Source organism: Brachyistius frenatus, unplaced genomic scaffold, assembly GCF_029030835.1.
Source record: "Brachyistius frenatus isolate BFR_SWC_R1_liver_20210118 unplaced genomic scaffold, ASM2903083v1 Contig_315, whole genome shotgun sequence".
NCBI lineage: Eukaryota > Metazoa > Chordata > Actinopteri > Embiotocidae > Brachyistius > Brachyistius frenatus.
In genome coordinates, this window is record NW_027210914.1 from 1 (window position 1) to 27,500 (window position 27,500).

General features: G+C 42.9%; 5 protein-coding genes across 15 annotated transcripts in view; 2 read left to right on the forward strand and 3 right to left on the reverse strand.

Annotated features, from left to right (window-relative positions):
* Window positions 1–1,398: 1,398 nt before the first annotated feature.
* LOC138635563 (schwannomin-interacting protein 1) lies at window positions 1,399–5,169 on the forward strand (the record flags this gene model as incomplete). Its single annotated transcript, XM_069723104.1, has 5 exons — window positions 1,399–1,505; window positions 1,869–1,944; window positions 2,696–2,803; window positions 3,617–3,731; window positions 3,848–5,169. Coding segments are annotated over 5 exons (501 nt in total), but the record flags the coding sequence as incomplete, so codon positions are not given.
* A 4,201-nt stretch (window positions 5,170–9,370) lies between these two features.
* On the forward strand, window positions 9,371–11,993 carry LOC138635551 (P2Y purinoceptor 3). Its single transcript, XM_069723090.1, has 2 exons — window positions 9,371–9,855; window positions 10,363–11,993. The coding sequence occupies exons 1-2, from the start codon at window positions 9,482–9,484 to the stop codon at window positions 11,240–11,242; spliced, it is 1,254 nt and encodes a 417-aa protein (XP_069579191.1). The 5' UTR covers window positions 9,371–9,481; the 3' UTR covers window positions 11,243–11,993.
* A 213-nt stretch (window positions 11,994–12,206) lies between these two features.
* Window positions 12,207–17,915, reverse strand: LOC138635550 (uncharacterized). Of its 5 annotated transcripts, XM_069723089.1 has the most exons (9): window positions 17,882–17,915; window positions 16,731–16,988; window positions 16,506–16,644; window positions 16,194–16,339; window positions 15,263–15,315; window positions 14,993–15,117; window positions 14,813–14,920; window positions 14,370–14,579; window positions 12,207–14,293 (listed from the first exon to the last, which is right to left on the reverse strand). In XM_069723089.1, the coding sequence occupies exons 2-9, from the start codon at window positions 16,937–16,939 to the stop codon at window positions 13,982–13,984; spliced, it is 1,302 nt and encodes a 433-aa protein (XP_069579190.1). In that variant the 5' UTR covers window positions 16,940–16,988; window positions 17,882–17,915; the 3' UTR covers window positions 12,207–13,981. The 5 variants fall into 5 exon arrangements, with proteins under 5 accessions (XP_069579190.1, XP_069579189.1, XP_069579186.1 ...); XM_069723088.1 differs by having other exon boundaries at window positions 14,813–15,117; window positions 16,731–16,976; XM_069723085.1 differs by having other exon boundaries at window positions 14,813–15,117.
* A 1,396-nt stretch (window positions 17,916–19,311) lies between these two features.
* On the reverse strand, window positions 19,312–21,236 carry med31 (mediator complex subunit 31). Of its 2 annotated transcripts, XM_069723093.1 has the most exons (4): window positions 21,074–21,233; window positions 20,225–20,299; window positions 19,876–19,972; window positions 19,312–19,782 (listed from the first exon to the last, which is right to left on the reverse strand). In XM_069723093.1, exons 1-4 carry the CDS (start codon window positions 21,081–21,083, stop codon window positions 19,569–19,571), a joined length of 396 nt encoding a protein of 131 aa, XP_069579194.1. In that variant the 5' UTR covers window positions 21,084–21,233; the 3' UTR covers window positions 19,312–19,568. The 2 variants fall into 2 exon arrangements, with proteins under 2 accessions (XP_069579194.1, XP_069579195.1); XM_069723094.1 differs by lacking the exon at window positions 20,225–20,299 and having other exon boundaries at window positions 21,074–21,236.
* An 11-nt stretch (window positions 21,237–21,247) lies between these two features.
* Window positions 21,248–27,500, reverse strand: part of LOC138635549 (Na(+)/citrate cotransporter-like) — a 17,102-nt gene continuing 10,849 nt past the window's right edge. For 3 of the 6 annotated variants that reach the window (XM_069723082.1, XM_069723081.1, XM_069723084.1), the window contains 6 exons: window positions 27,294–27,397; window positions 26,921–27,042; window positions 23,239–23,400; window positions 22,866–23,003; window positions 22,646–22,770; window positions 21,423–21,945 (listed from right to left, as the gene is read on the reverse strand). In XM_069723082.1, the coding sequence (XP_069579183.1) occupies window positions 21,840–21,945; window positions 22,646–22,770; window positions 22,866–23,003; window positions 23,239–23,400; window positions 26,921–27,042; window positions 27,294–27,397 (757 nt within the window). In that variant the 3' untranslated portion in view covers window positions 21,423–21,839. Of the gene's footprint in view, window positions 21,302–21,422; window positions 21,946–22,490; window positions 22,771–22,865; window positions 23,004–23,238; window positions 23,401–26,920; window positions 27,043–27,293; window positions 27,398–27,500 lie in introns of those variants that run through there. The other 3 variants (XR_011312151.1, XR_011312150.1, XR_011312152.1) reach the window with 3 other exon arrangements.

The following is a 27,500-nucleotide window of genomic DNA, read 5'->3' on the forward strand; positions in this document are numbered from 1 at the left end:
ATAATATGATATAAAGTCATACTATAGCATGTCGTCTATAATATGATATAAAGTCATACTATAGCATGTCGTCTATAATATGATATAAAGTCACACTATAGCATGTCGTCTATAATATGATATAAAGTCATACTATAGCATGTCGTCTATAATATGATATAGTCATACTATAGCATGTCGTCTATAATATGATATAAAGTCATACTATAGCATGTCGTCTATAATATGATATAAAGTCATACTATAGCATGTCGTCTATAATATGATATAAAGTCATACTATAGCATGTCGTCTATAATATGATATAAAGTCATACTATAGCATGTCGTCTATAATATGATATAAAGTCATACTATAGCATGTCGTCTATAATATGATATAAAGTCATACTATAGCATGTCGTCTATAATATGATATAAAGTCACACTATAGCATGTCGTCTATAATATGATATAAAGTCATACTATAGCATGTCGTCTATAATATGATATAAAGTCACACTATAGCATGTCGTCTATAATATGATATAAAGTCACACTATCATACTATAGCAGTCAAAGTCATACTATAGCATGTAATATAATATGATATAAAGTCACACTATAGCATGTCGTCTATAATATGATATAAAGTCACACTATAGCATGTCGTCTATAATATGATATAAAGTACTATAGCAATAATATGATATAAAGTCACACTATAGCATGTCGTCTGTAATATGACAAAGTCACACTATAGCATGTCGTCTATAATATGATATAAAGTCACACTATAGCATGTCGTCTATAATATGATATAAAGTCATACTATAGCATGTCGTCTATAATATGATATAAAGTCATACTATAGCATGTCGTCTATAATATGATATAAAGTCACACTATAGCATGTCGTCTATAATATGATATAAAGTCATACTATAGCATGTCGTCTATAATATGATATAAAGTCACACTATAGCATGTCGTCTATAATATGATATAAAGTCACACTATAGCATGTCGTCTATAATATGATATAAAGTCATACTATAGCATGTCGTCTATAATATGATATAAAGTCACACTATAGCATGTCTATAATATATAATATAATATGATATAAAGTCACACTATAGCATGTCGTCTATAATATGATATAAAGTCACACTATAGCATGTCGTCTATAATATGATATAAAGTCACACTATAGCATGTCGTCTATAATATGATATAAAGTCATACTATAGCATGTCGTCTATAATATGATATAAAGTCATACTATAGCATGTCGTCTATAATATGATATAAAGTCACACTGATCTGTAAACTGATAATCAATAAAAATCAATATGAACCGATGGAGAGGTGATCTGTGTTCAATAACACTGGGTGACAACTTCCTGTCTTCCTGCAGAAAGAGGTGGGGCTGCGGCCGGAGGGTCGGGGGGGGGAGTGGAGGGACGTCTGGGAGGACGAGGAGGACGACTTCAGGAGGTGTCGAGTCGCTGTCGTCGCGTCACGGTAACACAGCCGGAAAAGTACACGCACATGTATGATGTATGACCAGGAGACCAAGGTCACGTGACGAAGGTCATACCCAGAACTAACAACGACTCATGAATAGTTATTAAAATATAAAGACAGCGATGAGTTGTTATTTTGCTTGCAGTGTGTGTCTCCTGTCAGAAGGTGGCGCTAACGCACCTGTAAGCTAAAAGTCTGCCAGCCACCGTTAGATAACATAAAGTAAATTAAAATAATTTAAAAAGATAAAAATCCTCTCTGAAAAAAATGATTTGTTTTCACTTTAAAAAGTTTTGAAATCAGCAGATGAATTGTGACTTCGTAGAAAATAAACTGAACTCTGAAATGATCCGATGTCAGATTACAGAACCAGAGGAAGCTGCAGCTCTGCTTCATCAACGAGGAGGAGGAGCAGGAGGAGGAGGCAGAGAAGGAGGTAGGAGGAGGATTAGGAGGAGGAGGAGGAGGAGGAGGTGGAGAAGGAGGTAAGAGGAGGATTATGAAGAGGAGAATGAGGTAGGAGGAGGATTAAGAGGAGGAGCAGCAGAAAGAGGTCGGAGGAGGATTAGGAGGAGGAGGAGGAGCAGCAGAAGGAGGTTTGAGGAGGAGGAGCAGGAGGAGGAGGTGGGAGGAGGATTAGGAGGAAAAGGAGGAGGAGGATTAGGAGGAAGAGGAGGAGGAGGAGGAGATAGGTGATTAGTAGGAAGAGGAGGAGGAGAAGCAGGAGGAGGATTAGGAGGAGGAGGTAGGAGGAGGATTAGGAGGAAGAGGAGGAGGAGGAAGGAGGAAGAAGGGAAAGAGGTAGGAGTAGGAGGAGGAGCAGGAGGAGGAGGACGTAGGAGGAGGAAAAGGTCTACATCATCTCTTCTGTATCTACAATGTTAAATGAAATGAAAAGTAAAACATGAAAGTCTCTAATGTGAATCTGGACATGAAGGTTTATGAGGTGAATATTTCTGTTAATATCCAACATGTACGATGTTTAATATTTAACGGTTTAATGAATTTTTGTCCAAATCTGACACAGAAACGCTTTAAAACACTTAAATATTGATAAATAATAATATATAATATGAATGTTATTGAACACATGGTGACGTGTTCAAACTGTAACGAAGACGTTTTGGATCTTAAATCAGCATCAAAACAAACAGAAATCTGACCTCTGACCTTCGCACTGCCGTCAGGTTCCCACGGGAACGGGGCACAACGGTTGCCATGCCGCCGGGCTGAAACAGGAAGTGGTGACGGCTCTGCGGACGCTGAGAGACAAACTGCTGTCTGAACAGAAGGAGGTGAAATATATATTTATATAAATGTATATATATATTTATATAAATGTATATATATTCATATATATATAAATATGTATATTTATATATTAAAGTTATCAGAGGAGTGGTTGTGTTTAGTGTGTGTGTTTAATGTGTGTGTGTGTGCGTGTGTGTGCTTAATGTGTGTGTGTGTGCGTGTGTGTGTGTGCTTAATGTGTGTGTGTGTGTGTGTTTAATGTGTGTGTGTGTGTGCTTAATGTGTGTGTGTGTGTGTGTGTGTATGTGTGTTTAATGTGTGTGTGTGCTTAATGTGTGTGTGTGTGTTTAATGTGTGTGTGTGTGTGCGTGTGTGTGTGTGTGTGTTTAATGTGTGTGTGTGTGTGTGTGTATGTGTGTTTAATGTGTGTGTGTGTTTAATGTGTGTGTGTGTGTGTGTATGTGTGTTTAATGTGTGTGTGTGCTTAATGTGTGTGTGTGTGTGTGTGTGTATGTGTGTTTAATGTGTGTGTGTGTTTAATGTGTGTGTGTGTGTGTTTAATGTGTGTGTGTGTGTGCGTGTGTGTGTGTGTGTTTAATGTGTGTGTGTGTGCGTGTGTGTGTGTGTTTAATGTGTGTGTGTTTAATGTGTGTGTGTGAGTGTGTGTTTAATGTGTGTGTGTGCTTAATGTGTGTGTGTGTGTGTGTTTAATGTGTGTGTGTGCGTGTGTGTTTAATGTGCGTGTGTGTGTGTGTGTGTGTGTGTGTGTGTGTTTAATGTGTGTTGTGTGTGTGTGTGTGTGTGTGTGTGTGTGTGTGTGTGTGTGTGTGTGTGTGTGTGTGTGTGTGTGTGTGCAGTGTCTGTCCTCCAGCTGTGTCTCAGAGCGGAGACATCTGGATCGTTGGGATCTGCAGGATTCGTCTCTGCAGCATCTCGATGTCCTGCGAGCGTCTCTGCAGCAGGACGTTCACGGTAGTCGTGGAAACATAACAAAGTCTTTGAACGTTTTTTTGTTTTTTTTACGTAATCAAACGTCTCCGTTCGCGTCTCGTTATGAACTCTTTGTTTTGCTGCTTTTCTTCTCGCAGCTCTGAGTTCTGATCTGGTCGCCGAGCTGCTGATCCGAGACCAGCTGAGGACGAAGCAGGACGCCATGCTGCTGGACGTCCAGGACCTGACCTAGTCCCGGGACAGGGGACGGGACCGGACCAGGATGCTGATCACCCTCTGAGCCTGTAAAAGTTGTGGAGCCTCTGAGGATCTGAGGAAGGTCGAAGTTAGAAATCAGCGTTTCAGCACCAATCAGCTGTTTCCTGACGTCCACCAATGTTCACCAACGTTCACCAACGTTCACCAACGTCCACCAACGTCCACCATCGTTCACCAACGTTCATCAACGTTCATCAAAGTTCATCAATGTCCACCAACGTTCACCAACGTCCACCAACGTTCACCAACGTCCACCAACGTCCACCAACGTTCACCAATGTCCACCAACGTTCACCAACGTCCACCAACGTCCACCAACGTTCACCAACGTTCACCAACGTTCACCAACGTCCACCAACGTCCACCAATGTTCACCAACGTCCACCAACGTCCACCAACGTTCACCAACGTTCATCAAAGTTCATCAACGTTCACCAACGTCCACCAACGTTCACCAACGTTCATCAAAGTTCATCAACGTTCACCAACGTTCACCAACGTCCACCAACGTCCACCAACGTTCACCAACGTCCACCAACGTTCACCAACGTTCATCAACGTTCACCAACGTTCATCAAAGTTCATCAACGTCCACCAACGTTCATCAAAGTTCACCAACGTCCACCAACGTTCACCAACGTTCACCAACGTTCATCAACGTTCATCTTTCAGCCTCCGGAAAGCTTTTTCTCAGTTTCTGTTTCTTGCTGAAGTTCATCCGTTGGGATTCTTTCGTTTTATTAACGTTGGACTCATCAGATTTTCAGAAGTTCTTCTTCCATCAACAGACGTTGAAATGCAGTGAAAGAAAACTGATTTAATGAAGCAGATTAACTAATTTTTTGGATAATTTTTTTTTAAATTTAACAAAACATAACGGAGAATATTTTTATAGTTTTTAAGATTTTGAGAGGTTTTAAAATGAACTCACGAAACAAACGTTGGTGTTTAAAAAAAAAAAAAAAAAAAGATAAAACCTTAAATCATTTAGAAAAAAATCAAACTTCAAACACTTGACATGCAGGAAGAGGAAGAAATGTGGAAATGATGATCAAGAGAGTTTTCATAAAGAATATTAGCATTTATGCGTGTTTAGTTTTAACAGTTGTTTTTTACGTTAAACTTATATGTTGACTCACAAACATTCATTATTTCGTATTTACAGATTTTTCTCAGGTTGGAAAACGGCCGGTTGAAGTCGAACACTTCGAACTCTTCGAACACTTCGAACACTTCAAACTCTTCGAACACTTCGAACACTTCGAACGCTTCGAACTCTTCGAACATTTCGAACTCTTCGAACGTTTCGAACTCTTCGAACACTTCGAACTCTTCGAACTCTTCAAACGTTTCGAACACTTCGAACATTTCGAACACTTCGAACATTTCGAACATTTCAAACACTTCGAACCCGTCGAACATTTCGAACGTTTCGAACACTTCGAACTCTTCGAACGTTTCGAACACTTCGAACTCTTCGAACACTTCGAACACTTCGAACTCTTCGAACGTTTCGAACATTTCGAACTCTTCGAACGTTTCGAACACTTCGAACCCGTCGAACATTTCGAACACTTCAAACATTTCGAACTCTTCGAATGTTTCGAACTCTTCGAACGTTTCGAACACTTCGAACATTTCGAACATTTCGAACCCGTCGAACGTTTCGAACACTTCGAACATTTCGAACATTTCGAACCCGTCGAACGTTTCGAACCCGTCGAACATTTCGAACACTTCGAACGTTTCAAACACTTCGAACGTTTCGAACACTTCGAACATTTCGAACATTTCGAACCCGTCGAACATTTCGAACCCGTCGAACATTTTGAACCCGTCGAACATTTCGAACCCGTCGAACATTTCGAACACTTCGAACGTTTCGAACACTTCGAACTCTTCGAACGTTTCGAACCCGTCGAACATTTCGAACACTTCAAACCCGTCGAACATTTCGAACACTTCGAACACTTTGAACATTTCGAACACTTTGAACATTTCGAACTCTTCGAACGTTTCGATCACTTCGAACCCGTCGAACATTTCGAACACTTGGAACATTTCGAACACTTGGAACATTTCGAACTCTTCGAACGTTTCGAACACTTCGAACCCGTCGAACATTTCGAACACTTTGAACATTTCGAACTCTTCGAACGTTTCGAACTCTTCGAACGTTTCGAACACTTCGAACCCGTCGAACACTTCGAACACTTCGAACTCTTCGAACGTTTCGAACACTTCGAACGTTTCGAACATTTCGAACCCGTCGAACATTTCGAACCCGTCGAACATTTCGAACATTTCGAACCCATCGAACATTTCAAACACTTCGAACGTTTCGAACTCTTCGAACGTTTCGAACACTTCGAACACTTCGAACACTTCGAACACTTCGAACGTTTCGAACATTTCGAACTCTTCGAACGTTTCGAACACTTCGAACTCTTCGAACACTTCGAACACTTCGAACTCTTCGAATGTTTCACTTTGAGGGTTTTGTGGATCAAAGTTTACGTAAAAATTATTTTCTTCTTTTATGGTTTCAGAAGTTTTTATCAGCTGCTGAACGACAAGAAATCCAGAGAAAACGAATGAACTCTGTTACAAATCAGACTAACTTATCTATTTATGTTTTATTTGGTTTATTACGTCATTTCTTTTGCCTGTTATTATAAAAAGGGAACAGTTTATTCATACATATCAAATGTGTAGCAACACCACGTAACTCATATCTTCATATTTTAATGTTTTATTCTGCGATTTTTGTTTCTGCTAGAATTGAAATGGGAATTTCACCAAAACTCGATTTCCCGCATTTAAAGGAAAAGAAATGTAGAAAGTTAAATTTCTCTGATATTTGTATTAGTCTCAGAGCTAAATAAAAATGTTCTTATTTACATTTAATAACATGATATCAACTTGTATTCAAAATGCAGCAAAAGAAGTGAGATTTAGATTTTGGTGACTTTCTTCTTTAACTGATGTGAAACTCTTCAGGTACATTCAGTGATTCTGTTATCAACGTTTATTGTAATAAATTTAAGGGAAAAACCGGCTCAATATCTTCAATCATGTGATGATGTGTCTGAATTATTTCTGCCGTATTTACATTTTTGTACTTTAAATTTTGGTCACAACCGGTGAAACGTTGCCTGGTTAAATGAACACGTATTTAAACATCAGGATGTTCAGATGATTTCAGACATCAGCGTCCGTCTGGGATGAGAAGCTGGATTCCATCTTCACGGAGGGATTTTATCGTAAAGAGAAATGTGTTACGTTTTTATTCCGGTATGAATATTTGAAGTCGCCTGAAATCGTGGTTTGAGTGTGAAAGTTTTGAAGTGACCCGTTTCTTTAATAAAACGCGGCGTCTTTGCAGGATTTAACATGAAATAAACGACTCTTTTATTTCACTGTGACTTTCAGAGTATTTCGAAATGTATTTTAAAATGTAAATAAAATTAATTACAAAAGTAATTGTACATGCTAAATAAAATGTTGCATTGCAAACAACATGGTGGTCTGTTGCAGTACGTTTTTGGTGTTGAGGAAAAGGAGCCATTTCCATCGTCACTATGACAACGCTGATGCTAGTTTGGGCGTTTTAGCGCGTTAATATTCTGTAATTAGATGATGAGATAGGAACGATTTAGTTTGGCCAAAATATTTGACAAATGAAAAATTAAGAGAAAATTAATAAAAGTTAAAACACTGTTAATTTGAGAACCAAATTTAACGTCAATCGATCCAACAGTTAGATAATTTACTGAAAATACAAACGTTAGCCTGACGGTCAGCAGGATTCTTCCGAAGGGGAACACCAAACGTTTGTACGAACTTTCAGCGCAATCCATCAAAAAATGGGCGGAGACACGACGACGAGCAGGACGACAATCTGCTCTTCTTATTTGAGTTCTGAATGATGTCATCAGTGTGTTGGGACGGTTAGCGGTAGCTAGTGTATCGTTAGCAAATTTACAGAGCGCTGCAGTAAATAAAGAGAATACATGTTCACGCAAATATAAAACCCGCCCTCAGTCAGCTGTTTAATCGTACACAGAAAAAACTGCATGATTGTAACAACAGCTAACATGTTCGCTAACGAAACATTTCTTCGCATAAATCTGAGATGTCGTCAATTTGAATTCTTGGATCCTTTAACACGTAAACACAATTTTTTGCAGCATAATTTTAATCTGAATATATTTTGAATATTCAAACTGTTCGTATGTTTCAGGAGGACAAACGCAGTGTTTTCTGTATGAATCCGGGCTGACGATGAAGATGGTGGTGATGATGATAGAGGAGGAGGAGGAAGAGGAGGAGCTGCAGTCACTGCTGTCTAATTAAAGCCTTGGCCAGGAGGCGCATGGAGGAGCAGAAACACGTCAAGCTGCTCGGTGAGTGATTTCATCTCATTTCATGTTTCTAAAAACCTTCTTATTGATATCAAACAGCTGTTTCACCTGTTTGTCAGAATATTAGTTCAAACATATAAATATATATATTTATATATATATATTTATATTTATATACATAAAGATTAACTCCAACTTTGAGGGTGTAAAATGATCTCGAGCTCATGACCATGTAGTTAGTGTTTTGGAGGCTGAGTATTGTAGAGTAATGGTGGTGGTCGAGGAAGCGTTGAGCTGCATGTCATCATTTATTGATTTATTGATCGACGCTGATCGTCGCAGGTTGGTTTTAATCGAGGAGCGTTTGCAGGTCAATTCAACAGGATTACAGCGAGTTAACATCGAGCTGATTTGGATCGTCAGTGAACCGACTGACAGAAATTAAAGTTAATAAATCTGAAAAACGATTTTTAAAAAAGGTAAAAGTGAAATATAAAATGTAAAAATCAGTTTTATCTTCGGCCTCCATGTTAACTTTTATTCCTCATGATTTGAAACCTCGGTCTGTCCTGTAATGTGAACAGCACCTCCTCCCCCCACATCCTCTACCCCCCCCCCCACCCACACACACCCCCTCTCCTCCTCTGCAGTCCTGTATTGGGTTTCATTCCTGCAGTTCTGACTGAATGAACGTTGATCAATTATTTACGGAGCAACTGAAGGTCAGAACAGAAACACTGAACACAACTCACTGAAGGAGGAGAGGGGGGGGGAGGAGGTGAAGGAGGAGGTGGAGGAAGAGGAGAGGGAGGAGGAGGAGGAGAGAGAGGGGAAGGAGGAGGTGAAGGGTGAGGAAGAGGAGAGGGAGGGGGAGGTGAAGGAGGAGGTGAAAGAGGAAGAGGAGAGGGAGGTGAAGGAGGAGGAGGGTGTTAATGATTGAGGAGGTAACTGAGTGAATCGTCTTCGTCAGCAGAACAAAGTCAACGAGCTTCGAACTAAAATGGTGTTTTTCTTTCCTCTCTGATCTCCGGAGGACGAAGGCAGAGATCAGACAGACGGACGACAGATTGAGTGACAGATCGATTGATTGACAGGAGAGTCCGGCGGCTGCGATGAGTCCAGAGGAGGTCGTCCAGTAGTCGGAGCGTCATGGAGCCGATCGGCGTCCTCAACGTCTCCGTGTCTTCGGCGTCTTGCAGCTTCGATGAATCCTACAAATACGTGTTTCTGCCCGTCTGCTACTCGCTGACCTTCGTCTGCAGCCTCGGCCTGAACTCCGTGGTGCTGCTGCGCTCCTGCCGTCGCCACGGCAACGGGCGGCGCTGGAACACGTCGCTCATCTACATGGTGAACCTGGCGTCCACCGACCTGATGTACGGCCTGTCGCTGCCCTTCCTGGTGGCGAGCTACGTGCTGCGGGACCGCTGGGTGTTCGGAGACTTCATGTGTCGCCTGGTTCGCTTCCTCTTCTACTTCAACCTCTACTGCTCCATCTTCTTCCTCACCTGCATCTCCGTGCACAGGTACGAAGCCCCGCCCACACCGGAGTCGCCGCTCCCTCCCGCCGACGTCACTTCCTGTCGAGACGTCGGTCGAACTTTTGATTCTAGAACGTCGTATAAATAAAGTTTTAACAAATTACCGGAAAAACCTTCCAAAGTGAATTATTCCAGATTTGAGTTCATTCGCTCGTCGAACATCTTCGCTCCGTTTCTCTTTGTTGTCTTTTTGCAATATCTAAACATTTTTCCTCCGTTTCAGCAGTTTTAGAAAACGTTCCCTGCAAGTTTCAGGAAACTAATAAACTACAAACAGGAAGTCGCTGCTGACGTTCATTTTCTGCTGTTTGAACTAAAAAACGAGGCGTAGCCACAAAACCGCCGTAGCAACAGTCAGCCAATCAGGAGCCGGTGAAATGTGAGCGACCTGCTGCCCTGCAGCCTCGTTCTCATCTCACCGGACCGAGTGTTTGAGGACCAGGTGTGTCCTCAGGTGTGTCCTCAGGTGTCTGAGTTCAGGTGTGTCCTCAGGTATCTGGGCATCTGCCACCCGATGAGGACCATCACGCTGGAGAGCAGGCGGGTGGTGAAGTTCACCTGCGCGGCGGTGTGGGTGGTGGTCTTCATCCTCACCTGCCCCATCTTCAGGTTCGCCCAGACGGGATACGTGAGGCGAGGCGGCGGCGGGAACCGGACCGGGGACGGGGACGGATACACCAACTGCTGGGACGACGCCATCGATAAGGAGTTCGCCGACTACGTCCCGTACGGCCTCATGCTCCACCTGCTGGGCTTCTTCGTGCCCTTCGTCATCATCGCCTGGTGCTACTCTCAGGTGGTGCGCACCATCTTCCGGACGCTGCGCTCGCCTCCCAGCTCAGTGGGCGAGGACGGGTCGGCGGGGGACGGGTCGGCGGGGGACGGGTCGGCGGACGCCGCCGGAGAGCGCGAGAGGACCTCGGTGTCCATCTCGGGCTCCCAGTACTCCCACTACATCCGGCGGCGGCGGAAATCCATCAAAACCATCGTGACCATCACGCTGCTGTTCGCGCTCTGCTTCCTGCCGTTCCACGTCACGCGGACGCTCTTCCTGCTGCTGCGGCGAGGACGACTCGGCGGCTGCAACGCCATGAAGGCCGTCTCCATCTGCTACAAGGTGACGCGGCCGCTGGCCTCCTGCAACGCCTGGCTCAACGCGCTGCTCTACTTCCTGACGGGGGATCACGGCGCCCCCTGCTGCTGGCCGGCGGAACGCACCGTCCGCAGAGACCGGCGGAGCGGCTCCCTCTGGTGGCCGCTGAACATCATGAAAAAAGAGGGCGTGGCCGACGAAGAGCAGGAGGCGGTGGAGAAGGTGGAGAGGGAGGTGCACATGGAGAATGAGTCCAAGTCCTCCCGGGTGATTTTCTAGGAAACGGTGGAGCCGCTCCGAGTTTCGTTACCAAACTAATATGAAACCATCGAGTTAACGCAGACAGGAAGTGGATATGAAGTTATCGGGAGTCTTTAAAGCACCACAGAAGAAGAAGAAGCTACGACAGCGAACAAACCAGTTGAAACGTTGGATTCATGTTTCAGGTCGGCTTTTAGTCGCTGCAGATTCATTTGTTTGTCTCATTTTGTTTTTAACGATATATCGAGGAACTTTCTTTTCGACGGCAGACGTTTCGCTGTCGTACGAACTTCACTGAACTCTTCTGAACGTCGGACCGTTGATTTCTATCATCTGTCCTCCGATCACAAAACCACGTCCTCAATTATTCACTCACTTTCTTGTTCTCCTGATTTAATCATCTGAAACCTTAAATTATTGTCTTCACGTCCTCGGAGTATTAAAATGAACAACTGAACGCTCCTCTTGATTTGAGGCCGTTCTGAAAATGTTACGTTTGAAAGCGTAGCGCCCTCTAGTGGTCGGAGAGGTGACGCAGGCCATGTGACGTCTGTATGATGCGAGTCACTTCCTGTCGGCTGTTTGCTTCGTGTTGTCGACCACGAGTTTTTTTAAAACTGCGGTTTACTGTTGCCATGACGATGTAGGTCGTATATTTTTAAGCAAGTAGACGCTCTAACGCTCAACACGGTTCACGTGAAAGTTATTTTTCTGCAAAAGTAAAAGTGGGCGCTAATTTAAGAGTACGAGTTGGAAGACGTTAGCTCGGATTCAGGTTTCAGAATAAATCATGACACTGATTTACGTGTATTTAATAAATATGTGGTGAATTCCAAACACTCGTTTCTGTGTTTCCTCAAACTTTAAACTGCTTCCTGTAAAAATGAGGTTTGATAAACGATATTCGATATTCTCTGTTTAGTTCAACTCCTCGTTTCTCTGAAGGTGAAATGATTGTTTTAGCCAGCAGGAGGAAATAAAGCAGAATGACCCTTTAATATTTTGAATTGCTCAGTTTTAATTCAGTAGAAGTTGAAACTCGTTTGTAAGTTTATTAGTTAAGAGTTAATTAGTGGTGTTCGACGAGGTTCGGAGAGTTTGGTGAAGATTCATGAGAACAAACTTCAGATAAACGTGAGGTTGGTGTTCGTACATGATAACCAGAAAGAGACAACTTTTAAGTTGAAAAGTTTAATTTGTTCAAACACACCTACGACTTCCTGTTCTGTTGGTTTAAAATGGTAAAATAAGACTTTTAAGGAAACTGTGATAATAACTTCAGTATTTAGTTCTTACAGATGATTCTGAGAAGGATTTAAACACATGGATCAATATCTTATCATCGGAGATTTCTGTTTATATTTTCACTTTTATACAAACTAAAATGTCAAAAACGATCAGAAGCTGCAGCGAAAGTTTGAGGTGACGTCTTCCAATGTTTTCTGACCAACAGGTTTACATCAAATGGGTAAAACAGTCGAACAAGAACACGATCTGCCCGTAAACGTTAAAATAATGTTAATGTTAATTTATCTTTTCAGCTGATTTTAGTTTCTTAATGTTTGTTTGAAGACTCAGAATCATTATTTCAAGAATTGTTTTCTGTCCATGTGAAGTCACCTGATGCCCCCAAAGGTGGATTAAACCATTTTAAAGCTAAATTTCAGTCTGTATTTGTGACCACGCCCCTTCGCCCTTACGACTCCGCCCTCTTTATGTGCTGCTGACTGTTTCTATTATTCAAACCTCCTGAACATGTGATTAATGTGACGGTTGTTAAAAAGGTGTCCCTCCCCTTTAACTGTGAAACTGTGAGCACCGGCCATGTTGTCATGCTGTTGTTGTTGTTGTTGTTGTTGTTGTTGTTGTTGTTGATGAGCTAAGACCTCGTCTGTTGTTTCTCTGTGGATTAAAGTGTTGTTGGTCTCAGCTCTCTGCCTCGTTCATGGTTAACGTGAAGATCCGCTCGCTCTCACAACCATTAACCAACTGGACACCGGACACTCACCTCCATCTGTCCGGACAAAACGTCCTCTAACCGTCCTCTGGTTGTCCTCTGGTCGTCCTCTAACCGTCCTCTGACTGCCCTCTAACCGTCCTCTAAACGTCCTTTGACCATCCTTTTAACGTCATCTGACCGTCCTCTGACTGTCCTCTAACTGCCCTCTAACCGTCCTCTAACTGTCCTCTAACTGCCCTCTAACCGTCCTCTAACCGTCCTCTGGTCGTCCTCTAACCGTCCTCTGACCGTCCTCTGGTCGTCCTCTAACCGTCATCTGGTCGTCCTCTAACCGTCCTCTGACCATCCTCTGGTCGTCCTCTAACCATCCTCTGGTCGTCCTCTAACCATCCTCTAACCGTCCTCTGGTCGTCCTCTAACCGTCCTCTGGTCGTCCTCTAACCATCCTCTAACCGTCCTCTGGTCGTCCTCTAACCGTCCTCTAACCGTCCTCTAAACGTCCTCTGGTCGTCCTTTTAACGTCCTCTAACCGTCCTTTGACTGTCCTCTAACCGTCCTCTGACCATCCTCTGACTGTCCTCTGGTCATCCTCTAACCGTCCTCTGACTGTCCTCTAATCGTCCTCTAACTGTCCTCTAACCGTCCTCTGACCGTCCTCTAACCGTCCTCCGACCGTCCTCTGGTCGTCCTCTAACCGTCCTCTGATAGTCCTCCTCTGAGGACCATGATGAGTTTCTACCCGTCAGGTGTTGTCCGGTGTCGCTGGACTTCCTGTCTGGAGGTCGTCCTGTCCTCGGTCAGTCCATCAGCTCCCACCGTGTGTCGCTGACCAGCCGGTAGTTGAGGCTGCGGTAGTTTTGTGGGTGAACTCGTCTCTGCCGCCAGACCTCCTCGTACAGGCTGCGTACGACCGGAGGCAGCGGCGGGAAGCCGGCGGTCCGAGCCAGCTCCCGGCAGTACTCCCACTGGTCCTGCTCCATCAGCAGCAGGTGGCGCCGCTCCACTCCACGCTCCAACTTCTCCCGCAGCTCCCGCCGCACCTCGTCCTCCATCTGAGCCCGAGACGGCAGAGGGACGGAACCGTCCAACACGGCCAGGGCGAACTGGACCTGCAGGAGGAGATGGACATGAGAGGAACCAGACCTCACAGGGCGTTTCGGGGGAACCGCAACACCTGCTGCTCACCTGGCAGTTGAAGTTGGGGAAGGGGCAGATGATCTTGCAGATGCCGATGAAGACGAGCGAGGGGAAGGCAGGAGGCAGCAGGAAGCGGTACAGAGGAGACACCACGTGGTCCTGGATGTCCAGACCCAGCTGAGCGCCGTCCAGGAACGGGTACCGGAAGTTGTAGCCGGTGCAGAACATCAGGACATCAGCCGGGACCACCGAGCCGTCCTGCAACCGATCACAAACACGACCGACCGATCACAGACATGACCAACCAATCAACCAATCACAGACACAACCGACCAATCGACCAATCACAGACACAACCGACCAATCGACCAATCACAGACACGACCGACCAATCACAGACACGACCCACCAGTCAACCAATCACAGACACAACCGACCAATCACAGACACAACCGACCAATCGACCAATCACAGACAGGTGGTTCAGTCACCTGGAAGCGGATGCTGCCGTCATCCTCCACCTCCTCCACTGATCTGGACTGTTGCAGCCCGGCAGGAAGAGGAAAGGTGAAGCGAGGTCGTCCGTGACTCAGAGTCACCTGGACAGAAGACGTAGAATCTGAACTCTGTCCGTCCTCGTCCATCAGGTGCGTTGAGTGTAGTTTTGTTACCTGAGCGCCGGCTTTGGCCAGTTCGATGGAAATGTCCAGTCCTGAAGCTTTAGCTCCCAGAACCACCACGGACCGACCGGAGAACGGTTCTGGACGCCGGTACGAGTGGCTGTGCAGAACCTCTCCTGCGTACAGAGACGGCACTGAGATGACGTTTCCTACATATTTCCAGTTTCAGACCGATTTTCTTTGTAAACTGAACAAACTTCAGTCGACTCAGTTTCTTTTTTTTTTTGCATTTCGATGTTCCGATGTTAACGCCGACTGTACCTTTAAAGTGTTGGATCCCTGGGATGTGAGGGATGTGCGGGTCGGAGTAGTGCCTTAAAAACAAATCAAACGTCTGCTCCGTCAGGCGGGTCGACTCGGTGCTTTGGTGCCACCGAGTGGCAACGGCAGGTAATGACTGGAAAACACCTTTACTTTGGAGCTAGTGGTTGGGCTCCATGAAGGAAATGGATTTTATCTTCCTGTTTTGGGTTCTGCAGTAGGAAGACTAGAACCTCTGGGTAGAGATCATCTGCATTCTACATCTGAGGGTAATAAATCAGCCTGATAGGGGGGGGGGGGGGGGTATTTAAAGGGACCTCCTTAGGATGGAGGGGGTGGGGGTGCAGAGTTATGAAGAAGGTAACAGACATTCTGATGAAGAAACTGTTGACTTGTACAAACTTTTTGGTTTAGAATTTGTTTGGTTGTTTGTTTTTATTTTGCAAATATATGTTTGTTATTTGGTGCTGGGTATTTACCTGTAAATATATGTTTGTTGTTTGGTGCTGGGTATTTACCTGTAAATATATGTTTGTTATTTGGTGCTGGGTATTTACCTGTAAATATATGTTTGTTGTTTGGTGCTGGGTATTTACCTGTAAATATATGTTTGTTATTTGGTGCTGGGTATTTACCTGTAAATATATGTTTGTTATTTGGTGCTGGGTATTTACCTGTAAATATATGTTTGTTATTTGGTGCTGGGTATTTACCTGTAAATATATTTTTTTGCCACAATTCTGCATTTTTGGGAGACCCACAATAAATTGCACCATCGCTACCTACGACTGCGCCATTTTTGTGCTGTTTTATCGAAGGACTGAGGTTGAACCCCGTCACACACATTTTCAGTTCATTTGGTGAAACTGGTTTAAAGTGGGACTAGTTTCCAGGGCGGAGGGATACGGAGCATTCCGATTGGACGTCTCACCCCGAGCAGACGAACACCGAGTCGAACGTCTCCGTTCTCTGACGGCCCGACAGGTCACACCGTGATGTCACTTCCCACGTTGTCTTCGGCTCCTCGCCCTCCGTCGTCACGACAACGGGCTTCACCTTCTCCACCACAGTGTTGAACTGACAAACACGTGTGATTATTCTCAGTAATCGTGTCGTTGAGTCGGCCGCGACCTCACGAAGCAACACATCCAATCAAAACCCAGAAATATCAGATTCGTCCTCGTTTTTAAGAAGCTGGAACGTGTTGGCTGTTTTTAAGGCGACGGTCGGACAGTGGACTCACCCGGACGTGCGGCCCGACGCCGTGGTTCTGGCAGTACCTGGTCAGGTACCTCTGGACCTCCTGATGGGGCAGGAAGCTGCTGAGGACAGCGTCGAAGGGGAAGTCCGGGAACATCATCACCTCTTTGGGCAGGTTGGTTCTGTCGGGGAAACAAAGTCCGTCTTCTCATTTCATCCTCTCCCCTTTTGACCCCCGGACCCTGTGATGTCACCCAGGTGGACCTACCTGAGGTCTCGGTACACGCTGCTGTGGACCGGCTGTCCGTCGGACGTGCCGACGCGCTCGTCGTAGCACCAGGTGCCGCCGACGGCGTCGGAGAGCTCGAACACCACCGGAGGGGCGAAGCTGCCCAGACGGGACAGGATGTGTCGGGCCGCGCAGAGTCCGGCCGCCCCGGCACCGACCACCGCCACCCGCTGCAGCATCCTGCTCATCCTCACAGGCAGGGGGCGCCGCTGAGCAACTCGACAGCTGATAACACACCTCATCAAACAAAAACACAAAAACAGTAGGACAATGAAGAAGCAGTTATGATGTTCATCTCAATATTAAGTAATAATTTAAGTTTTGTTTCAAATAGAGACACAAAACAACAACAAAGACACAAAACAACAACAAAGAGACAAAACAACAACAAATAGACACAAAACAACAACAACAGAGACAAAACAACAACAAAGAGACACAAAACAACAACAGAGACAAAATAACAACAAAGAGACACAAAACAACAACAAAGACACAAAACAACAGCAAAGACACAAAATGATACAAAACAATGAAGAGACACAAAACAACAACAAATACACAAAACAACAAAGAGACACAAAATAACAACAAATACACAAAACAACAACAAAGACACAAAACAACAAAGAGACACAAAACAACAAAGAGACACAAAACAACAACAAATACACAAAACAACAACAAAGAAACACAAAACAACAACAAAGACACAAAACAACAACAAAGACACATAACAACAACAAAGACTATTTGTTGTGTCTAAACTAACCTTCACCAGGTGAACTGAGTCGGTTTATAATCGATAAGATAGATATATTATATTATATATATATGTTATATTATAATCAGTGTCTGTTAAACTCTTCAGTCTTCACAAGTTACAGGACGCGAACACGAACTGAGATACAGACTTCACGTCAGAACAAACACAAACAACTAACCTGCTAACTAGTTTAATCAATCCGATCACCGAGGGGAAGTTAATGACGTCACAAATTGCGCATGCCCGCAGCGAACGACAACAAACTTTTTAGGTGTTGCTAATAACGTCGCCGTTAACGTAGCTCCATTAGAATACACACTTTAATACAAAACTGATTATTAATAATCTATAATAAACGTGTTACCAGGTGAACGTCAGCCGTTACATCAGAGGAAACCACACCGTTAACGTTACAACAGACCGGCGGAGGTGTACTGATGAGGATATTCAGACACTTCCGGTATATTTTACTACAACTTCCGACACGAGACCTTCAGCATAAAAGCGATTCTGCGTCCAAATTTAAGTTGGTAAAAATGAACCTAAAAGTTAAAACTTTACCAAAAAACGTACATTGACTTTGTTATTAAAGACATAAATTATACTTTAATCAACATGAGAGATTTTTGGACTATTTATTCCCTCCAAAATAAATGTATGAATTAAATAAATGGCTGCATATGTAAAACTAACAATCATATATAAAGATTAATTTTGGTATCATTTAATGAATAAAACAAAATAGACAAGTAAAGACTGAAATATCAACAGCTTTATCTCTTATTGTCCTTTGAAATGTGTTTTAATAGTTTAATACTTGTGTGTTCTTTTAAGATTTGTCTGCTCATTTGAAGATGTGCAAAAAATAAGGAAAGAGGAGACAAAATATTTGATGAAGCTGCGTTCACAACACCTTCCTGAGTGACTGCTGATATAAAATCTGTCATCAGAAATCAAAGGAAACATCAAACCTTCGCATTTAAAACATTTTATTAAAAACAGAGAAAAAAGAAATGTAAATAAAAATGAGTCTGTTAAATGTTCACTGGATTGAAGTCATTTTTACTTTCAGGACATGATGTCACAGTTCAAACACTAATAATGATAATAATAATAATAATAATAATAATAATAATAATACATTGTGATGCAGGTTAAGATGTGTTTCTGTGCAGCAGCTGAAACTTTTCTTCAACACTTTTATTTCCCCTTCAGCCCTGATTCAGCATGACTTCAGTCACAGGTCAGAAAAGTGGATTTTAATTCTGTTCCAGGAAATAGTTACGTCCCTTCACGCTGCTGCTGGCGCCGTCACCATGGTGACGGTTTAACTTGAAACTCCCAACAGGAAGTTGCAAGTTTTCAGAGATTTTTCAACAGCTTCTGTTTTGACATGATGAAAGTCCTTGAAGTGAAGATCGACTCGCTCGCAGTGTGTGTGTATATGTGTGTGTGAGTGTGTATATGTGTGAGTGTGAGTGTGTATATGTGTGAGTGTGAGTGTGTATATGTGTGTGTGTGAGTGTGTATATGTGTGAGTGTGTGTGTGAGTGTGAGTGTGTATATGTGTGTGTGTGAGTGTGTATATGTGTGAGTGTGAGTGTGTATATGTGTGTGTGTGAGTGTGTATATGTGTGAGTGTGAGTGTGTATATGTGTGAGTGTGTATATGTGTGTGTGTGAGTGTGTATATGTGTGAGTGTGAGTGTGTATATGTGTGAGTGTGAGTGTGTATATGTGTGTGTGTGAGTGTGTATATGTGTGAGTGTGAGTGTGTATATGTGTGAGTGTGAGTGTGTATATGTGTGAGTGTGAGTGTGTATATGTGTGAGTGTGAGTGTGTATATGTGTGAGTGTGTATATGTGTGAGTGTGTGCGTGCGTGTGTTTGTTTGTGTGTGTGTGTTTTATGTGTGTGTGTGTGTGTGTGTGTGTGTGTCCTCATCACAGCCCTTTACCAACCACATTTTGTAATATTTGAAAAAAAGAAAAGTTCTTTTTGAAACCCGACACCTGCACGCCCCCCCCCCCCCCCCCCTCCGCAGTGACATCATCACTTGGCGGCGGCGTTGCCGTGCTGCGGCGGCTGCTGCTGCGGCTGCTGCTGCTCGGCGAGCGCCTGCTGCAGCCGCGTGCGTTTGCGGGAGTAATGCTGCCAGTGCAGCAGCTGCTGCTCGTCGATGAACTTGGCGCACTGAGCGTTCACCAGCTCCTTCCGGAAGTGTTCGTACTGCAGCAGCTCCAGCATGTGCAGGCAGTGAGGGTACCTGAGGGGGCGGGGTTAACAACAACACCTGTCATCACTGCAGGACGATCCGTAGAAGAGTTCCTGTTAGCGGATCGTGTGTCGGAGGTCTTACTTGAGGAACTTGGCGTACTCGGGCTCCTTCCAGTACAGCAGGTACTTCAGGTAATTGATGAACGGCCGCTCCCTCAGGAAACCTCTCTGAGCCAGAACTGGAGGCGCAAACACAAACAGGAAGTTCATCAGGCGGAGGGGAGGCGGGGACGCATCACTGTGTAACACGGCTGGGACTGTTTCTATGGCGACGCCTCACAGGAGACTTCAGCTGTTATTTAACTAATTTAACTACGTTCAGGTAAACATGAGGACCTTTAAAACCTCCTCCTTCATCACACAAACTGTCTTCTGTCATGTTTCTCTGAAAAAAATGAAACTCCAGCGACGCTGAAACAGCGTTTATTTACAGTTGAGGTAGTTGGGGTTGGCCAAACACTGGACGAACTCCAGCTCCGACTGGAACCGGTTCCTGGACTGCTCCTCTGGACCGCGACACGGCAGGTCACCAGGACAACCAACAACACCACATGTTAGTGAGACAGGAGGCCACGTTAAAGAAACAACAGAATTATTTACAGTTTGATTTTCAGTAAATTAAACCGCTTCCTTCTTTATCCCGTATTTATATATCAAAAAATAACGTTCAGTCCATTTACATGAAAACTGAACTTCTTGTTTTGTGTCTTGGAGCCCTGACAAAGTGTCTTTACTTTAGTCAGATATGTCACCAGACTCCATTCAGAAATAAAGCACTTTAACGTTAGATTACTCCAATGATCTGAACATGTAAACGGGCAGTCACAGGTCGGTTAATCGATTAATTTAAGTCATGGTGAATTAAGTGTGAAAAGTCACCCTCATCTATTCATATTATATCTCAGATCATGTTCAAACACACATCATTTATATGATAAATACTGCTATCCAAAAATAGAATAATTTATAATGGAGTTTCGGATGGAGTTCTCAAAATCCATTCAAACAAACAGCTCCACACCAGACTCCATTCAAAAATGTGACGCTTTAACGTTCAGTTGTTTATCAGCTGTTCAACTGAAAACAACTGAACGTTAATAAGACGAATTTCATATTCTTGAATATTCTACACAGAAAACGTCTTCAGTCATTAACTAACAGACAGTTAACGTTTTCAATGTGTTAAAATGATTTAAAATGGAGATTTACTGACAGAACTTCGTCCTCTTATGCTAACAAGCTAACGTTAGCCAAACAATTAGCTACAATCGGCTACAAACCTGTTTCCATGGCTACAGAGAAATGCGGTCGCGCGGACAGCTGACAGTCTTTATCCGGATGACAGTTTTAACTTTTTAAAACTACAAACAGGATCAAAAATCTTTGCAACCTTGCTTTTTGTTGTTGTTTGATCACCGCCATCAAACGCGAGGAGACATGTTTGACGGAGATCTGCTGTCTGCGACACTCACATCGGTTCACGGCACCGGCTGTTCATGGTCTGACCACTAGAGGGAGACATGTAACCACAACGAATAACGTCTTCTGGTCACGATCCTACTACTGAAATACTACTTTAAGATACTTGTACTTCTATTCATGCAAATTTATACTTCAGCTTCACAACAGTTCAGACGGAAATATTGAACTTTTTATTTCACTATATTCACAGTTTATAACAGCTTCATATTCTCAGATAAAATGTTTTGCATAGAAAACATATTAAGAGCTGATGAAACGTGAGATTAAGCGACCCAACAGCATAAACAAGTTGAGCTGAAACAAAAAGTAAAATGACAGAAAATAAGCTAAATATTTTCACCGTAATATATTCCAAAATACATTATTACAAAGTTATTGCTTCAACAAGATGAGCAAAGGATTGTTGTCAAAGATCAAACTGTATCGATACCAAATAAAACTGTCAGTACAAAACTCTAGAAGTTACGTATGTACAGAACACATCCACTCACCCACATGGGTTGATCATTAAGTTCACACATTGTTCTGGTTTTGACCAAAATGTGATGTTTTGCTGCTCATGTTTCAGCTTGATGGACTCCTGAAGGTCGTTGCTTCCTGCTGCTGCGTGGGCATCGCTGTGCTGCTCAACAGGAACTCTGAATTATTGATCATCCCTTCTCCATAAAAACTGTTACAAAAAACTCTCATGTTTAAATAGAAAACAATAGAAAACATACTACATACTATATTTAATAATCACATACAATATACTCACTAATTACACACAGTACATTTACTAATTAAATATATTATATTTACTAATTACAGACAGTATGTTTACTATTTACATAGAATAATTCCAATACACAGGGATAAAAGTAGTTTTTTCTTTGATACATAAGAGTTTCCTGAACACTGAACTGATTCTGCTGCATTTTGTTTACTGATTCAGAGCCAGTTTCCAAAATAACAGTTGTAAATACAAAAAATTTACAAACAATTAAATAATAATAAAGAAAACACCTGAAGAGTCATCACTGTTTGACAGGACTGATGGAGTTAACACTGACTTTGAGATGTTTTAGCCTCAACGGCCTTTTATGGACATTTTTTGAGACTTGGCCCGTTATTAATTATGTTTAAATACCATAATGTTTTTGTAGCTGATGATGCGTGTCTACATGCAGTTCTGGAGAATTAAATGACCATTAATAAGCAGTGAAAGCTTCTTACTTGTGTCTCTGTTTAAAGTTTGTTCAATAAGGCTTTGAGGCGATTCTTCTGTAGAAATTTGCACCCAAAAGTCCAGAGTCAAGTGATGTTGCCTGAAAAAGTTGTTATATATACAGTATATATGTTATATAAAGTGCAGCGGGCTGTCGGCCTACAGTGGAGCAGTGATGTTGGCCCACTGAGGGAAAGAGTCCAGAGAAAACAGGACACGCCCCCAGCTGTTGATGGCCAGACTGATGCAGCCGATCCCGATGACGTTCATCACCACGCCTGTTCTGGCCTGCAGTGGGCGCAAGGGAGGAGGTTATGATGACAAAGTAACACCAACAGGGTGTATATATGTCTGAATATTCTTCACACACAGGCAGCACTCACCATGTCGGACACTTTGAGGTATCCGTAGGAGAAGACGATGGCGTTAGGGGGCGTGGCCACCGGCAGCATGAAGGCGAAAGAGGCGCTGAGTGTGCACGGGATCATCACGTACAGCGGGTTCAAGCTCATAGACTGGGACTGAGGCAGGACACACAGGAAGTAACAGCTTCATTACAGCAAGTGTCAAAATAAAGGTGCTAAACAGAGATCTGTGTCCAGAGACCAAAGAACACGTAAACTTAGACCTGATCTAGCCCCGCCCACCTGGTCTCACACTGTATGCTGATGATGACGGACTGTTACAGCGCATCGTTCATGTGTTCTGTAGTTTAATTTACGTGTGTATAGAAAGTGTGTTTGTGTGTTTTGGTACCATGGAGGCAAGGATGGGCAGGAAGAGCGTTGCTGTAGCGACGTTGCTTGCACACTCAGTAAAGGTGGCGACAAGTAGGCAGATGATGATGGCGGTGGCCCACGGAGGGATGGAGTGGAGCGGCGTCATCTGAGCGCCGAGCCAGTAGGAAAGACCGGACTCCTAAAAAAACACCAACACAAACACCAACACAAACATCAACACAAGCATCAACACAAACATCAAAAGACACCAACACAAACATCAGCACAAACATCAACACAAACATCAACACAGACACCAACGCAAACACCAACATCAACACAAACATCAACACAGACACCAACACAAACACCAACATCAACACAAACATTAACACAGACACCAACACAAACATCAACACATACACCAACACAAACATAAACACAAACACAAACATAGACACCAACACAAACGTCAGCACAAACATCAACACAAACATCAACACAGACACCAACACAGACACAAACACAGACACCAACACAAACATCAGTACAAACATCAACACAAACATGAACACAGACACCAACACAAACATCAGTACAAACATCAACACAAACATCAACACAGACACCAACACAAACATCAGTACAAACATCAACACAAACATGAACACAGACACCAACACAAACATCAGTACAAACATCAACACAAACATGAACACAGACACCAACACAAACATCAGTACAAACATCAACACAAACACAGACACCAACACAAACATCAGTACAAACATCAACACAAACATGAACACAGACACCAACACAAACACCAACATCAACACAAACATTAACACAGGCACCAACACAAACATCAACACAAACACCAACACAAACATAAACACAAACACAAACACAGACACCAACACAAACGTCAGCACAAACATCAACACAAACATCAACACAGACACCAACACAAACATCAGTACAAACATCAACACAAACATGAACACAGACACCAACACAAACATCAGTACAAACATCAACACAAACATTAACACAGACACCAACACAAACATCAACACAAACACCAACACAAACATAAACACAAACACAAACACAGACACCAACACAAACGTCAGCACAAACATCAACACAAACATCAACACAGACACAAACACAGACACCAACACAAACATCAGTACAAACATCAACACAAACATGAACACAGACACAAACACCAACATCAACACAAACATTAACACAGACACCAACACAAACACCAACACAAACATCAGCACAAACATCAACACAAACATCAACACAAACATCAGCACAAACATCAACACAAACATCAACACAAACATCAACACAAACACCAACATCAACACAAACATTAACACAGACACCAACACAAACATGAACACAAACACAAACATGAACACAGACACCAACACAAACATCAGTACAAACATCAACACAAACATGAACACAGACACCAACACAAACATCAGTACAAACATCAACACAAACATGAACACAGACACCAACACAAACACCAACATCAACACAAACATTAACACAGACACCAACACAAACATCAACACAAACACCAACACAAACATAAACACAAACACAAACACAAACACAGACACCAACACAAACGTCAGCACAAACATCAACACAAACATCAACACAGACACCAACACAGACACAAACACAGACACCAACACAAACATCAGTACAAACATCAACACAAACATGAACACAGACACCAACACAAACACCAACATCAACACAAACATTAACACAGACACCAACACAAACACCAACACAAACATCAACACAAACATCAACACAAACATCAGCACAAACATCAACACAAACATCAACACAAACATCAACACAAACACAAACACCAACATCAACACAAACATTAACACAGACACCAACACAAACATCAACACAGACACCAACACAAACATCAACACAAACACAAACATAGACACCAACACAAGCATCAGCACAAACATCAACACAAACATCAACAGACACCAACACAAACACAAACATAGACACCAACACAAACATCAGCACAGACATCAACACAAACATTAACACAGACACCAACACAAACATCAACACAGACACCAACACAAACACAGACACCAACACAAACATCAGCACAAACATCAACACAAACATTAACACAAACATCAACACAAACATTAACACAAACCAACACAAATACCAACACAAACATCAACACAAACACAAACACAGACACCAACACAAACATCAACACAAACACCAACACAAACATCAACACAAACATCAACACAGACATCAACACAAACACAAACACCAACACAGACATCAACACAAACATCAACACAAACATCAACACAAACACAGACAACAACACAAACATCAGCACAAACATCAACACAAACATTAACACAAACATCAACACCAACACAGACATCAAAACAACCACCAACACAAACATCAACACAAACACCAACACAAACATCAACACAAACACCAACACAGACACCAACACAAACATCAACACAAACGTTAACACGGACACCAACACAAACATCAACACAGACACCAACATAAACACAGACACAAACATCAACACAAACACCAACACAGACATCAACACAAACATCAACACAAACAACAACACAAACATCAACACAAACGTCAACACAGACATCAATACAGACATCAACACAAACATCAACACAGACATCAACACAAACACAAACATCAACACAGACATCAACAAAAAACACAAACATCAACACAGACATCAACACAGACATCAACACAAACATCAACACAGACACCAACACAAACATCAACACAAACATTAACACAAACACAGACACCAACACAAACATCAACACAGACACCAACACAAACATCAACACAGACACCAACACAAACACAGACACAAACATCAACACAAACACCAACACAGACCCCAACACAAACATCAACACAAACAACAACACAGACATCAACACAAACACAAACATCAACACAGACACCAACACAAAGACAGACACAAACATCAACACAAACATCAACACAGACATCAACACAGACATCAACACAAATACCAACACAAACATCAACACAAACACAAACATCAACACAGACATCAACAAAAAACACAAACATCAACACAGACATCAACACAAACATCAACACAAACATTAACACAGACACCAACACAAACACAGACACCAACGCAAACATCAACACAGACACCAACACAGAAATCAACACAGACATCAACACAAACACCAACACAAACATCAACACAAACATCAACACAGACATTAACACAGACATCAACACAAACATCAACACAAACATCAACACAGACACCAACACAAACATCAACACAAACATCAACACCAACACAGACATCAACACAACCACCAAAACAAACATCAACACAAACACCAACACAAACATCAACACAAACGTTAACACAGACACCAACACAAACATCAACACAGACACCAACACAAACACAGACACAAACATCAACACAAACATCAACACAAACACCAACACAAACACAAACACCAACACAGACATCAACACAAACATCAACACAGACATCAACACAAACACAAACACAAACATCAACATAGACATCAACAAAAAACACAAACACCAACACAGACATAAAGTGTCATCACCTGGCTGCCCTTCGCCAGCGCGAAGCCGCCTCCCAGCAGCAGAACGATGTTCCAAGGCATCTTCGTCTGAGTCACCTGCCAGGTGAGCAGAGCAGGGGCGGGGCCTCGGGACACCTGGGACTCTGATTGGATAAAACAAAAGTTGTTTAAATCAAAGATATCCACACAATGTGTGTGTGTGTGCATTAGTGTGTGTGTGTGTGTGTGTGTGTGTGTGTGTGTGTGTGTGTGTGTGTGTGTGTGTGTGTGTGTGTGTGTGTGTGTGTGTGTGTGTGTGTGTGTGTGTGTGTGTGTGTGTGTGTGTGTGTGTGTGTGTGTGTGTGTGTGTGTGTGTGTGTGTGTGTGTGTGTGCGTTAGTGAGTGTGTGTGTTACCTGAGTTGGAGTTCCTCCAGAACCAGAGGTAACGCGGCGGCTCCGACGGAAGAACAAACAACAGAACCGCCACGAACAGCGAGACGGTCGCGTCCGTCACGAACCTGCAGAGAAACACAAAGATTCCCGTTTAATTTTCATCCAATCAGCTTCCAATAAAAATACATAACTTAAATAAATGTTCCACAAAAACTACATCTTCCTGAC